At 30.3% G+C, this 15,317-nt stretch overlaps 1 protein-coding gene across 13 annotated transcripts in view; it reads left to right on the forward strand.

The window, feature by feature from the left end:
* The window catches only part of LOC113393514 (3',5'-cyclic-AMP phosphodiesterase), a 335,667-nt gene extending 322,210 nt beyond the window's left edge, over positions 1–13,457 (forward strand). For 12 of the 13 annotated variants that reach the window (XM_064215171.1, XM_026630451.2, XM_026630453.2 and 9 more), the window contains 4 exons: positions 6,154–6,247; positions 9,232–9,350; positions 9,500–10,627; positions 10,879–13,457. In XM_064215171.1, the coding sequence (XP_064071241.1) occupies positions 6,154–6,247; positions 9,232–9,350; positions 9,500–10,627; positions 10,879–10,941 (1,404 nt within the window). In that variant the 3' untranslated portion in view covers positions 10,942–13,457. The remainder of the gene's footprint in view (positions 1–6,153; positions 6,248–9,231; positions 9,351–9,499; positions 10,628–10,878) is intronic. The other variant, XM_026630441.2, reaches the window with a different exon arrangement.
* Positions 13,458–15,317: the final 1,860 nt, after the last annotated feature.

A 15,317-nucleotide genomic window follows, 5' to 3' on the forward strand; every position in this document is an offset into this window, starting at 1 on the left:
ATGCTACGTCTGGTTACTTGAATGACCTGATTACAGTGTGACGTATTCAGCGACCTCAGAGCAACAGCCACCGGCCACACCGTCACACGTGAAGGTTGTCACAACTAGCCGGCTACAATAGTCTATTGTATGATTCCGCCAATATAATTAGAAAAGTGACCACTTAGCGTGTATTCTGTTCCGTTTATTAATTTTCATCCGATGTCACGAGAAAACGCATTGCTTAAAAAAAGTCTTATCGAAACGAATATTGACTATTTGGCTCTTATTTAAAAATACACATATAAACCTTTGTATTAAAATCGTTAAATCGATTTCTATATCATTATACATTTTAATCGATTATATAATACTATTTAAAATAAAAAAACATTCTTATTAATAATTTAATTTAGAGGAAACTACCTACGTATATCTCGAATTCGTAAAATTATATCCATTTTGTACAACAAAAGCTTTTACTGCTAATTAAGTAACGTTTTCTGACGCTTATTCATACATTAACGTCATTAATGTAATTTATGTAATGTATTGGAATACAGACAATTAATTTAAAAAATGTGTGAGTTTATTATCATCTTAAATGTTACATTATCAAGGTTTCTGTTCAGGAAATAATCAAATATTGAACTGCGTGACGTAGTTCGACGTCAAGCTTACCTTTACCGTATACGTAGATGTAGACTGGTGTAATAGGATCAATACAGTGTCGTGCTAGTTGTAATACAATTTTGTATCGAGTTTCTTAGCAATACAGACATGATTCATTTTCTGATTCTTTCTACTGTATGTAAATATAGATTGTACAGCATGGTTCACTTTAAATGTGTTCTTGATTAGTGTTTGTTCAATTGGGAACAAAGTCAATATTTATGCTTTGCCTTGTTGCATAATATAATCTACTTAATTTTAACTGATTAATATAGTATAATAAACTTTTTTTAAATAAATTGATACTTACGTCAATTAAGTTGAAAGTTATGTCATCAATGTAATTAATGTAATAATTATTTATGATCGAAAAACGTAAGTAAATGATTGTTTTCTGCAAATAACGAAGTTTGTACATTGATTAAATAAATGCCAAGTTTTTATAAAATATATGAAAAGCCACAAATAGAAAAGTAGATTAATTATAGAACACACTTGTCATCGAGTGATTTGAAACTAGGACACGACCACATGTATCGATATGATATGACATAATACCACCCACATAACTACGTGGTGACGTTGAAATACTATTTTAATAGATGCCAAAGATACATAACACACTTATAAATAAAAGCAAATACTGTGTGTGTCGTTAAATGCTACACGCAGTATGTAGGTCAGGGCCGCTACCAGTTTGATTACTAGCCGTAATCAACACGTGATTCCATAATATTTAAATATCTTACAAATTGTATCTTATCTAAAACCTTTACGTTCTGTGATTCAATCGCGAAATGTCATACAATATTGATCAAGCCCTCCTTAGCAACAGATCGTACATACGGGTCGATCTTATCTATCGCTAAATAGACGGATTACTCTGACGACAAAAAACTGAAATGATTACCAATCTGAACGTCAACTTGTAAATAAATTGCTCTTATTGTACCTACACGCAATAAAAGTTTTAGTTTTACAGTGTTTTGTTTGCTCTGTAATTCATCTATTAAGTCCTCTGTTATTTGTAAAATTATAGGATTTTCCTCACCAGGTATTTTCCATTCACTTATTTGTATTGTGTTTTTATAACTGGATAATTGAAGGTAACCAAAAGAGTGAGATGCATGAGTGTTGGGGGATGGAGGGGAAGAAGATATGAGAGAGATGGATGTGAACGATCAGATGACAAAATAGAGGAGAATGGAAGGAAAAGACATGCTGCGCCGGTCCCAAATAGTTTGGGACATTTATGTATTATTGATTTGTTGATACATAAATAGTATGATTGTACGCACAAAAATAACTATATTTGAAGTCAAGTATTAATGATTGTCTTATCTAGTAGATAAATACGCCATATATAATTCTAATTTGTTTTCGAACAACGAAATCTTTTGGAGCGATATCGAAAATAATCTTTCGGGGTAGCGTGAGTATAAAATATTAATATAAATTAAATTTTGTAGTAACAAATATGGATATGACATTATAATAACATCCAGCCACATATTTTCTTATTACGTTCTCAGAGATCACTAAACTGATCAGCATAAATCGAAATTTTTACTTATAAATACATTATAAACAATGAATGGTAATGCGTAAATGAAACGGAAACGCTTGCCAGAATTCATAAGAAGCAACTGTTCCTAGAAAAAATTACAGGAAGAAAGATATTGAATGATTGTGTATTATCTTTAACGCCTATAACTTTTTTTTTTGTACAAAGAATGTTTTGTAAAATCACTAGAAGGCTATTGTAATAGTATACATTTGATCACACGTTTTAAGATTGATGTCCTAAGTCAGGGTTATCAAAAATGTTGATTTTTTGTTTCGCTTAGGCATATAAGTCAGGGCCCATGATTAGTCGCTTAAATCCATTAAACACATAAAAATACATGGCCGATAACAATATAAAAAAGTAAACAAAACGTATTCAAGATGTACGTGTGAGGAGGCACGTACCACGTGGCCATATAGGAGTAAATTATAAATAAAGAATTTTATATGTGTCGACGTATCAACCGTTACATTTTTTAGATCACTAGATAGACGTCATATTATGTTACAAGTGATGACTCACGATAAAGATGATTGATATGTGGACCGCAATTATATATAATAATATAAATGTTAAGAATGTTGTAATAGTTTAAATAATACTGCAATACATATAGGCATTACAAGAAAATCTAATGTATGTAATTAAATAATATAGATAAAGGTAAGTTAGCCTTTGGAAACTGTAAAAAAAAACGCGTTCATATTTTAACAATTACAACTGCATTTTTAAAATATCTAAATTTTCCTTTACAATTTCTCATGTTCAACGATGAAGTAAAACATAATATGGAATCTTGCATGTATCAGAGTTTTCGAAAACATATAAGTGCATCAACCCGCAAGGAACAGAGCAATGAATTAAGTTTTGAATACTCTTTGATACGGTAAGGCCTTTGTCCTCTTATGGTTTATTAAAATACATTTAATAATGGACGAAGCCAGAACATACATCAAAATGTAATCTTTTCGGAAGATCAGATATAAAAAATAATATTCCATTACAATAAAATTAGTTTTGAAACATATAATTTTTGATCTCATTAATATTGACAATTGATTGGTTTTATTGTCATTTTTCTATAATCATAATAAAGTCGTTTGTATAATAGCTTTTGTAATTATTAATATTAAATTACCGCTAAGTAGTTTTTGCACCTTTGACATGAAAAAGTAAGAGCAACAAAATTTGTAATAGCTCTGTAATCAAAATAATTTTATTTATACATACATATTTGCCACTTTTTCCTGTAACAATGATTTTTGTTTCTGAGAACGTTCATTTTATTTGTATACATTTCTTTGAAAATATGTGCTTTAATTTTAGATTTTTTTAAAACAAAAGGAGGATGACTTTATGGAACATTATTATTTTCAATATTTTATTGATGACTAATATTATTAAGAAATAACTAATATAAATTGCCATTTGCATCCATGCAGGTTTCCTCAATAGTTTTTACTTTACCATCGATTACGGGATTTTAAAAACAATGCATATAAAAAAAATGCCTTCGTACGCGGTCTGCGATCCATATATTCTCTTCACTGGGCTATCTAGGTATACTGAATCAGCACTAAGTGAATGCTTACTCTTGAAATTTGTATTTATATAAAACAGGAGTTTTTTGTTAAATGTTTTTTTGACAAAAAAATGGTGAATGGCGTCTATAAAACTGCTATATCATTTGGGCTTAGTCACTTCGCCATTAATAGAATTTTATAAAGGACTAGCTTTTTTTTCTTTAAATTTGTCATTGATATTTGTAGTGATTAATATAACTTTCATCAAATTTGTAAGATAAAATAAATAATAATAAAATGAGTTTTAATTAATGTATAGGGATTATTTTTGATTAAATATTTCTTATAAAATATTTGATTCGTCTTGACTATTAGAAATTCTCTATTTTATATCTATAATATTATATACAGATCGTAAATGAAAACGTATATATATTTTCAAATATATTTTATGTATCAAATATATTAATTTGTAATTATAAGGAATTTTAGACATACAGTCCGAGTAACGATTATATTTATATCAGCTTTTGTAACAAAAAGTTCAATATGTTAGTATTTTTTTTCAAATAAAAACCCGCATGTTTGTTGGAAACTGTTCGAAACATAAGATTGATATCGTATGTTGTGCTAGTGAGACCTCGATCGTTCAACTTCCTATCCCGAGTATGTTGTCATCAGGGATAACAGGCAAGGTGATAAGAAAGTATGTCAAGATCATGTCTAAATTTAAAAAAACTTGTCGGTCTTGCTGGGATAAAATATATAAATGACGCAAAACGTTAGCATTAAGCTTCAGCATAATATCCACGCTCACTTCATATCAGTTGCAAGTAAATTTCAGTATTAATATTAAAATGCGATATTATTTAATATTAGACTAAACATTAAATATTGACTACATTTAATACTATATATAAGTCCGTTCTAGTAAGGAGATAAAATGCCAATAACTTTAACCCAATGTTATAGGTTAATATTCGAGACAAATACGTCTAGCCAATGGCATATCTAGGAAAACATCGTGGGGACTTACACGTGTCGAAAAAATTTGAGACATGTAAACACATGTATACCATACCGGATTGGTAGATAGCAAGCCGCTTTATAGCGATTTAGTAAAGGGATGTTACTTTTCCGCAAATTTTGTATAATTTACACATTGTTCTTAGTTGGATATTAAAATTTCAAATCACAACCACACTAATGTCTTTGGTCAAACTCGTTTGGGTAGTTACTCACCAGCTAATCTATCGCCAAACATTTATTGCTGTATAAAAACGTACCAGTGTAACTACAGTCACAAGAGACATTATATTTTAGAATCCGTGTGCTAATAAGAAATCTCTACTAATATTATGAACGAGAAAGTAACTTTGTCTATCTGTGTGTGATGCTCTTTCACAGCCAAACCTCTGAAATAAATTTGATAAAATATAGTATGCTAATTAAGCAAGCTTGATAGCAGGGAAGGACATGGGCTTCTTTTTTATACCTTACACTTGACGCCCATCCTCAAAACATGAGAGAAGCCGCGGGACACAGTCTAGTATAGAATAAAAAAGAAAAATAATTTTAAATACAATTAATAGAAACGGGCCAGTAGTTGATATTCTATCAATCAAATAGCAAATTAATATTAAATTAAATGTGTTCTTTTAATGTTTTATCTAGTTTAATATTTCGACACACTTAATATTCAACTAGAGGCAAAGCAATTTTTCAACCTCGATGTTTAACGAGCTGTAAATTATCATCCATTGAAAGCTTGATTAAAGTAATTGATATACGACTGCTCAATTTTACCAACCTCGCTGCTAATTCTAGATAAAACTGATCAAGGGCGGAATACAATTAAACTTGCAACGTTGTCTGAAGCTCATTTAGTCAGTGACAACCAAACAAAAGCAATTTATAGTACCAAAGTTCTACCTTAGAAGTTGCGTTGTAGTGTTATTAGGATATGTTTTACCAGAACATACCGTTACTCTTACCGATCACAACCTTTCCGTCGTCAAAATTCACGAGGAAATTAGAAAACTTGGAAACTAGATAGATTACTGGTAAATCACATTACTGAGAAGGTATATTTCTGTACGTCGGCGCCGATGACGGATAACGCTCCGCTAAGTGCGAGGTACCATATAATGACGCTTCAGTTCACCGATAGCGCTTTTAACAAACGGACGTTTCTTTATAATATCAGCTCAATAAGTTTACGACTATATACGCACAAAGTAAAAACTTTTTGATTTGAATTTGGAATATTTGATTGAACTGTTTTAATTTATATTCATGTGTTGTGAAATGCGCGTGTGTGCTGAGAGACAGTGCGTTCGGTGTGCGCCGGCCCGTTGGCTAAAACGCCGTGCTGCTAGAATGGCTCGTTCAATCGAGATTTTGCATTTACAGTTCAAGCGGATGCTGAACAAGGAGCTCAGCCATTTCTCAGAGTCAAGCAAATCCGGAAACCAGATCTCAGAATACATCTGTTCTACTTTCTTGGGTATGTATTTTACTTTTATTATATTTAACCTTTGCATCTTAGTTAGATTCACTTGAATTCATTAAAAATATAAATTAACATTTCATAGAAATCACTTTGCAAATCTTATGCCTTCAAAATTATTGTATATAAGATTTATTAATTTTTTACTAACATTGTTAATATATAATATGCGTGTTGTTTTTGCAAAGATTTATATTAATTAGATATTTCTCCCATATCTTTCAACTCGACGCTTTGCTTTATTATTGTACGATAAAAGTACGTATTAATTAAATGCAATAACATCTTGTTTATCAGTTGCGACTATAACAAAATAGTTGATAATAATCCAAGTCTAAAGAAGTTCTTAATAAATATTATATCTAATTAGAATGATAAATATAGTATACGTACATACAAATTTATTTAATTTGTATAACAAAACATTCTAATTGTTAAAAAAAAAATAGTAAAACAACTAATTTGTAAACAAAATCGCATGATATGATTTTTATATCTATATATTTTTACTATAAATATCGTTATATTTTATGAATGCATATAATCTAAAGGATTGATTGAAAATTAATTTCAATAAACATTATTTTAGGTTAACATTTAAAATTCAGAGAATACTCTTTTAGAAATATTGAAATTTAGTTCAATAAATAAAACATAAAAGATATATTCGATCTGTATGTTTTTGTAGTTGTATGTGTTTTGTATGTAACATGTACCTATGAAATTTAACGTATATGTTACAATCAGGACTCTTTTTCCGGTCAAAACTACTCTTGACTTACATCGGATAGTTATCATAGTTTTTTGAGTTTTCTGGTCGTAACGTATATGTTTAATAAATAACCTAGAATTAACTAGTATTTTCATAGAAACAATAACTGTAATTGTTTACCTATTACGAAAATGGTTTTTAATTTATAGCTATAATATAGTCAGATAATAAAAACATTAAATTATTGATTTATGTAACAAATAATAAACATATACAATTCAATTGATACAGTACTCATTATTTAATATTTTCCTTATGATTGGAATAGGTTCTTTACTTAATAAATATTTTGTATGATAAACAATAATTACTACTAGGCGTATTTTCATATATACAAAAAAGTACAAATGAAACATAAAACTCTTTCTTGGTTTTCTATTTCTGTTTTTTTTTCTAATTTTAAAATGAATAAGATCACATAAAATTCTTCCAGTGTTTAACTAATTCATTCTATTTTTATGTTAGCATTTTGCATTATCGTTGATCGATTTCAAGTTTTCTATTATTGAAAACAAGTTTAAACGTATCAGATAGAGTGAGAATGTGTGTAATATTTACCGGTTGGTTTTTTTTTGTATAATAATTTATATTTTTATGGACTTCACTAATTCGTATGAGAATATTTCTTAAAGAGATTTAAATCAACATGATCTTAGATAGCCAAATATTCGGCTTTTCGCAAATTCTTGGAACTCTCATACGTAAATAAACATTAAACGAAAATGTATTACAAACTACTAGTGTACGTAACGTGCATGCTAGGAATATTATTGGCATTCCAAAGTATTTTATTTGGCAATATGTTGTTAAATGTTTACAAAATTATTTTTGGTAAATTCAAGTATTATTTACTAATAATAGAATAATAGGGATATCAAGGCCGTTACTATTGAATACTAGAGATCGCATATTGGGATCATAAATAATTTGTTTTGCTCCTCCAAGCTAATACGTTTCATTTAATAATTTTCTTTACTAAAAATAGAATCATATTAATGAAACGTACCTATATATTTGCAAATTGTACCATTTTAAGAAGGAATATTTGAACTTTAAAAAATATGTAATGTTAATTGCTAGCTCATAATAATTAATGCGCGCGATTTTTTTATATGAATTGTACGCCACTTTTTTACGTTGTTGGCACTATGCTAGAAACCTTCACATACGTGTCAACAATAACTGGTCAACTTAAACGTTTGAACGATACATGAACGCCTAGAAAATAAATAATAGTAACATAAAATATATAATGTCACAACCATTTAATCATAAGCATTCGTGTATTTTCCACGAGTTCATTTTTATTTTTATATATCAAGCAAACGTAAAAATATTTTTCTCCCACTGCGCCGTTGTATTACATGCTTGATTTTGTAGAAAATGAACGCGCATTAGTAACAGTACCTACTTGTACTCGCACTATCAAATTAATCTTAGATTATGATCCTTCGTAATGTACTTATGTATTCATTTGGATTATTCAATCTTATATTTTTAGTTTTTTTATCTAGTCGTGTAATTTAATTAGTCACAAGCGCTCTGTAGCTGCTAAATTTTTTTTTTTTAAAGGAGTACTAGTTAAATATATTATTTTTAATACTTAAAACCATCGTCTAAATCTTATTATAAACATGAACTTAATTTTTAAAATCGCACTTTTTGTAATAATAATAAATATTTAATGTTAAGCATATAATTCTCTTACCAATAATAAATCAGAAAATTTAGATTTATGGTGTTATTGTTGATTTTAAAATGTTTATAACATCGATTTATCGAAGATTAATAAAATTCATTGCTTATAAAATATTGATAGCAATGACGACCTAGAAATTTATATTATTATAGCTTATGTTAACCACTTCATATATTTACCTACTTTCTTTCGGCATTGATACCCAATGACACAATTTTGGCACAGATAAAAAAAGTATCAGGTGTTCCTATTCAGTGCCTACTTATTTGCGCAGTTCGTTCTCTGCTACTAATTCTAGGTCATCATAACATTTGCTAGACCGCACGTCGACTGCTGTTATCAACTATTTCCATTGTTAATCAAACAATATATCTGATTATCTACGTATTGGACTTGTAAAAATTTAAGATAAATAATTTATTTGCATATATTAATGATTATTTATATTTCAAATTATAATATTTGTGAAATAAATTAAATTTTAGTTAATAATAAATTTACTATTTTTAGATAAGCAACAAGAGCTTGACTTACCATCGCTGCAAGTCGATGAAACCACCGAAAGAACTAAGAAAAAAGAAAAGCCACGACATGCGGGACCGGGGGCTACTATGTCCCAAGTAAGTATAGTAAGTAAACACAACTTATTTAAATTTTTACTTATTTTAAGAAAGCATGTCATCCTTCAAAGGATTTTACTTTTAAACAATTAAAATGACTTACAATTGATATAAAAAAGTTTATTCGATGTAGTTGTACATAATAAATATATTTTTAGATTTCTGGCGTGAAAAGGGCTCTTACACATACAAACAGCTTCACGGGAGAACGTGTTCCAAGACATGGGGTTGAAACACCCCACGAAGAAGAGTTAGGCCGCTGTTTGAGCGAACTAGATCGCTGGGGAGTTGATATTTTCCGCATTGGAGATTTATCATGCGGGCGCCCTCTCACAGCTGTCGCTTATGCCGCCTTTACATCTCGGGAATTGTTATCCACGCTACAAATCCCCGCACGTACTTTTCTTGCCTTTGCTGTTACTCTAGAAGAACATTACGTACGTGACAATCCGTTCCACAACTCGTTGCACGCTGCAGACGTAACGCAATCAACTAATGTACTTCTGAATACACCCGCTCTCGATGCAGTGTTTACACCTCTGGAGGTATGCGCTGCTTTGTTTGCTGCATGCGTTCATGATGTTGATCATCCAGGACTTACGAACCAGTTTCTCGTCAACTCCAGCTCTGAATTAGCACTTATGTATAATGATGAGTCTGTTCTTGAAAATCACCATCTTGCCGTTGCCTTTAAATTACTACAAAATGACGGATGCGATATATTCGTAAATCTTCATAAGAAGCAAAGGCAAACATTGCGAAAAATGGTCATTGATATGGTGCTTTCAACTGACATGTCAAAACATATGAGTCTACTAGCAGATCTTAAAACTATGGTAGAGACAAAGAAAGTAGCTGGAAGCGGAGTATTATTACTTGACAACTATACAGACCGAATACAAGTTTTGGAGAATCTCGTACACTGCGCTGATCTGAGCAATCCCACAAAACCATTACCGCTGTACAAGCGATGGGTAGCATTACTTATGGAAGAATTCTTTCAACAAGGTGATCGAGAACGAGAACATGGCATGGATATTAGTCCTATGTGCGACAGGCATAACGCGACAATCGAAAAATCTCAGGTCGGTTTTATCGACTACATCGTACATCCATTGTGGGAGACTTGGGCAGATCTTGTGCATCCAGATGCTCAAGACATTTTAGATACTCTAGAAGAGAACCGCGATTATTACCAAAGCATGATACCTCCCTCACCGCCACCTGCGCCAGTTCAGACGCATTCAGGAGCCGAAGACGAACGCCCCGAACAAATACGTTTTCAAGTAAGTTATCATAATTTTTAATTCAGTACTCCTTTTAGAAATAATTGATTCAAAATATTATTCAATTTACAAAAAAAAAAAAAAAAAGAGAAATTAAATAAGGAGATTTTTTAAAAGAACATTTGAACTTTTGAAAACAAATAAATTTTCTGAGATATATTATATTTTGAAAATAATTATGTTTTTCAATTACATGTTAAATTAGGAATAAAAAAATTTATATGTTTCGTAACACTGTTTAATATTTCCAGGTTACACTCGAAGAGGGTGAAGGTTCGGAAGAATGCGAAGGGGAGGGTGATGGTGGAATGTGACGGAAACTAATGGGAATCTGTAAGAAACTCTCTGAAAGAATGCAGGTTTGGTGGAAGCTCTGGCAGTAGAGGGTGGACGCAGAAGACGAATGCCCCGATGTGGTTTCTTGTTGATAGTAATACTTGCCAGTGGCGTAGCTGTCGCTAGACAATCAGTTCATTAGGACCCCGAAGTTCAGGTAGACTACCCCAGAGGCTTACTCCTAAAGGGAAGAAGCACGCCTATTTTTGAATTTGGGGGTCCACTTGTACTTTAAAATCGTCTAGCTATGCCACTGAATACTTGTTGACGCTTACTCTCGAAATGTAACGATTACTATACATCGTAACATTTCAACAATATATTTATATTATGTGATCACTTTGCATTGTTGTTTAGAGTTACCTAACGACTAAATTGTCCCTCCAATGATTGTACATTCAACTTTCAAGTTTTGTCTGTCATTTTTGTTGTTTTGTTAACCAAAGAAAAGATCATTTCGTTCGTTCGAGTCCCATGAGTAGTTTGACTTCGATTCGTAAAGTCGTATAAGTAGATTTTAGATGCCGACTTCGTGTATCGATTCGGCTAAGTAAGGACATTGAAAACGCTTATTAATTGGTATGAAAGGGTAATTTATATTGTCATATCATCCACGTTTCTCATATTTAATACGGGTTTGCGATAATGATGTTATTCACGAAAATATATTAACATAATAGGTATTCCTAAATGTAAAACTATTGTAAGGTAAATTTTTAAAATGCCTTTCGTACTTCTTGGTTGTCTTTTTCTGAATACCGGTTGAATATTCGGTCGGCCTCTTACTTTAAGACGCAAACTAAATTCATCCTGTTATATAGCTTTACTTGATTTGTTAACCTAGTAGCACCTCATTTCGTAAATAGGATCGCTGGCGATCCTCCTTTTTTCTCTTTAGAGTAATGTATTATTTTTGTAAATTACAAACTTTATTCTAGTTTGTTAACCCAAAAACTTAAGTCATGAATCCCTTAGAACATAATGTTTGTATATTCAACTAACGGCTTGAAGTCTTGAAGCGTTTCATTATTATAAGTATTAACAAAGGCGTGTTTTGCTAATATTTTTTTTCTTGAGAGTTTAAATGTTTGCTGAAATAAATATTAAGTGCAAAGTAAAATAGAGCACGGGCCGGGTCTTGCAATAGCAACATAAATAAGTTATTATTGAAAATTGCGCACAACTTTCACTAAACGTGGCAAAGAACTCATTTCAATGTGTAATATTTTTTTAGCTTTTGAACAACATCATCGCCAATCTGATCTATTTTTGTGAATATATCTCTCATACATATTATTGTTAACTGGCAACTATTGTACCTAGTTTGTAATAGGTATATTATGATAAAAAAGATGCAATACTTTATGACTTGTATTATGTATGCATTTTATATATTCATTGATGTTACTTTATAATTATAAATATTTGTGAGCTGGTCTCTTTACTTTCATGTACTCAAAAGATATTTGTTTATCTGATTGATAAATTTCTTTTTTTTTGCTTTTATGCTTGAGATATAGTACCTATAATAAAAGTATTATTTACAAGTATTCTTAATGTCATTAGCTCCATCATTCATCTGTGTCAAGAATGAAGGTCCAATGTACATTATTTTCGTAGATAAATTAAGATTTTATTCGGCGAGAATACGTACGAATGCTGTCGCCATGTTTATGAAATGTTTGATTTTAAAAGCATAGCATTAGAGTATGTCGTACAAAGACAAAAAAAATAAAAAAAACGCTTAACTACAATTGTGTGTAATAGAAACATTACGCTTAGAAACATTTGTGTTATAATATACATAATATGTATGTAAATTATCTTGAATAATGTTTGTACTATTAGATCTGTGTGATGTCGCGCGATGTACCTACGTGCGCACCTAACCTTTTCTAGTTCTTATGTGAACAAAATCTATAGCTCATCTTGGCAAAAAATACCGATAATAACTCATCTTTAAACCTAATAAAATGTGTAACTAGTTATTAATATGCTCGTTGTTAATGTTAATTTCAATATAAATTGGTGTACCTATATTAATAATTGGATGGGTACGGTTATAAATAAACCCATAATGTACCTACATTTACAAATAGCGAATATTCGCTCATGTTTTACTCACATAATAACTACCTTTAAGTCATCTATCACAGTTAGCTAACTACCAAAGAACAATGATTTCCTAATTTCATTATATTATGTATATGTGCATCTGGCATGTCACTTTTTCGAATTACTTGTTTAGAATTAACTGATAAGTATTTCGCAGTGCGGTTTCAGTGTTATATATGTTTGTCGGTATGGAGTACTAACACTAAGATTGAATAAAAACCTAGTTAAATTATAAATACCGAGTTAAAAGTGTGCAATGCTGGTCATTTGCATTACTTATTATTTATGTTTAAAATAAAATAGCTTGTAATAGTTTAAATGAATATTTGAGTTGATTAAAAATATTAATGTATTTAGAATAAAAAATAATTGAAGTAAATTATGTCTGTTTTATTTTTTACCTTTAATTAATTTGCTTCTTTATAAAATAATTTTTCATACGGTATTCTTTTAATTACGAAATGGTTACCTATTTTTTATCAAATAGGAAGACTGGCGAATGGGCTACCTGATGGTAGGTAATAGGTCACTATCCCACAAAGACAAGCTCCGCAAAAAAATTCAAACAAGAACTCAATAATACTACGTATTGCTGTTTGGCGATACGATTTTATTACTTAATTGGAAATTATTATAGCGATACATTTATACTAATATTTTAAATGCAAAATGATTTCTCTCTTACTGTACAATTCATTTAAAAATACCTATATATATTTACATTTCTGGAATAATCCATACCGAAATAAATTACATTAATTTTAATGGATTTCCGTAGTAAGAAATTACCCCTAACTTTCCAATTAAAAAATGTGGTTTTAGATCGGTAGTATACATCTATTCCAAGTTAATTAAATATAGCACGAAAGACGAGCGCCGGGCTACAATATCAATCGAACTGTCAGTCCATTCTTTGTTAATATATATAAATTGTCTATATATTAATATTCAGAAAAATATCATAGGATAAAATCTTACTTTCAATCTCGTGTAGTTGGGAGTTTAATTGAGATAATTTTTCAGTTTTCTCCATTTCCTAAATTTATAAAAAATATTTAAAAAGTTGATTTCCCCGACACCTAAAAAAATAAATGATTTAATATTAAATTAGAGGGAAACGCAGAATAAATGATGTTTTTAAATCGAACAATGAATAATTGATTAGATTGACCTTTCTATTGAAACCGTCAGGAAATACTTAAAAGGATTAGATATCAGTAAAGGTACAGATGGCATTCGTCCCATTTTCCTCAGAAAGTAAAGATGTAGTAATTTAGATGTACCTTTATTTATATTATTTAATTTATCTCCCGTACAGGTAAAATATCCAAAAGCATGGAAACAATCATTTGTAGAGCCAATTTATAAGATCAGAGGTTATCTCTCTATATAACGTACAAAATTATCAACCTATATCTAAACAAAACACTATAGGTAAATTATTTGAAAAATATATTTACGATCAATTATATTTCGTTCTGAGGCCGCTGATCATCGAATATCAACAAGGATTCATCACTGGTAGATTAACTGAAACGAATCTGTGAGTGTACTTATCAACTTACAACATTAATGGACAATGGTGATCAGGTGGCTGTTGTAATTACATTCAAAGACTTTGATAAGATTGCTCCCTCTGTTGGTCAGAAACTTGTTACCATTATTATACACGATGACTTGTGTACTTGCTTCGATGGTTTAAATGTTATTTGAGGGATCGTAATTCGTAGTCAAGCTGTTGCTAATAAATGTTTTGTTTATCGCTTGTACCCATTACCTTTGGTGTTCCCTCATGTTCAAATAATTGACTCTGATTGAAGATTTCGTATTACTTTAAACTGATCTCAATCATTTAAATGATTACTATGATAATAACCTTTTACGCTTAAATATAAAAAATTTAACATTGTAACATTTACAAGAAAACTGAGTGCTACGTTATTTGACTACAAATTGCAGAATACCGTTTTGGTCGGAGTTTCTGAGATTCGATATTTGGGTGATTACTTTGATCATAAGTTAACTTTTGCTTGCCATATTAAGTATGTTATAGCTAAACTTATCAAATGCTAGAATTTATTCTAAGATTGACGAAGGAATTTATAATAGGTAGCTTCATCATTATTTTACTTTTTAATGCCTATTTTAAGTCTATCTTGGAATATTGCTCTACAGTTTGGAACCATAGTAAAATCGAAATAATGCTGTCGTCAAATTTTTTAAGCATATGTGATTTAGA

This window comes from Vanessa tameamea, chromosome 6 (assembly GCF_037043105.1).
Source record: "Vanessa tameamea isolate UH-Manoa-2023 chromosome 6, ilVanTame1 primary haplotype, whole genome shotgun sequence".
In the NCBI taxonomy this organism is placed as follows: domain Eukaryota; kingdom Metazoa; phylum Arthropoda; class Insecta; order Lepidoptera; family Nymphalidae; genus Vanessa; species Vanessa tameamea.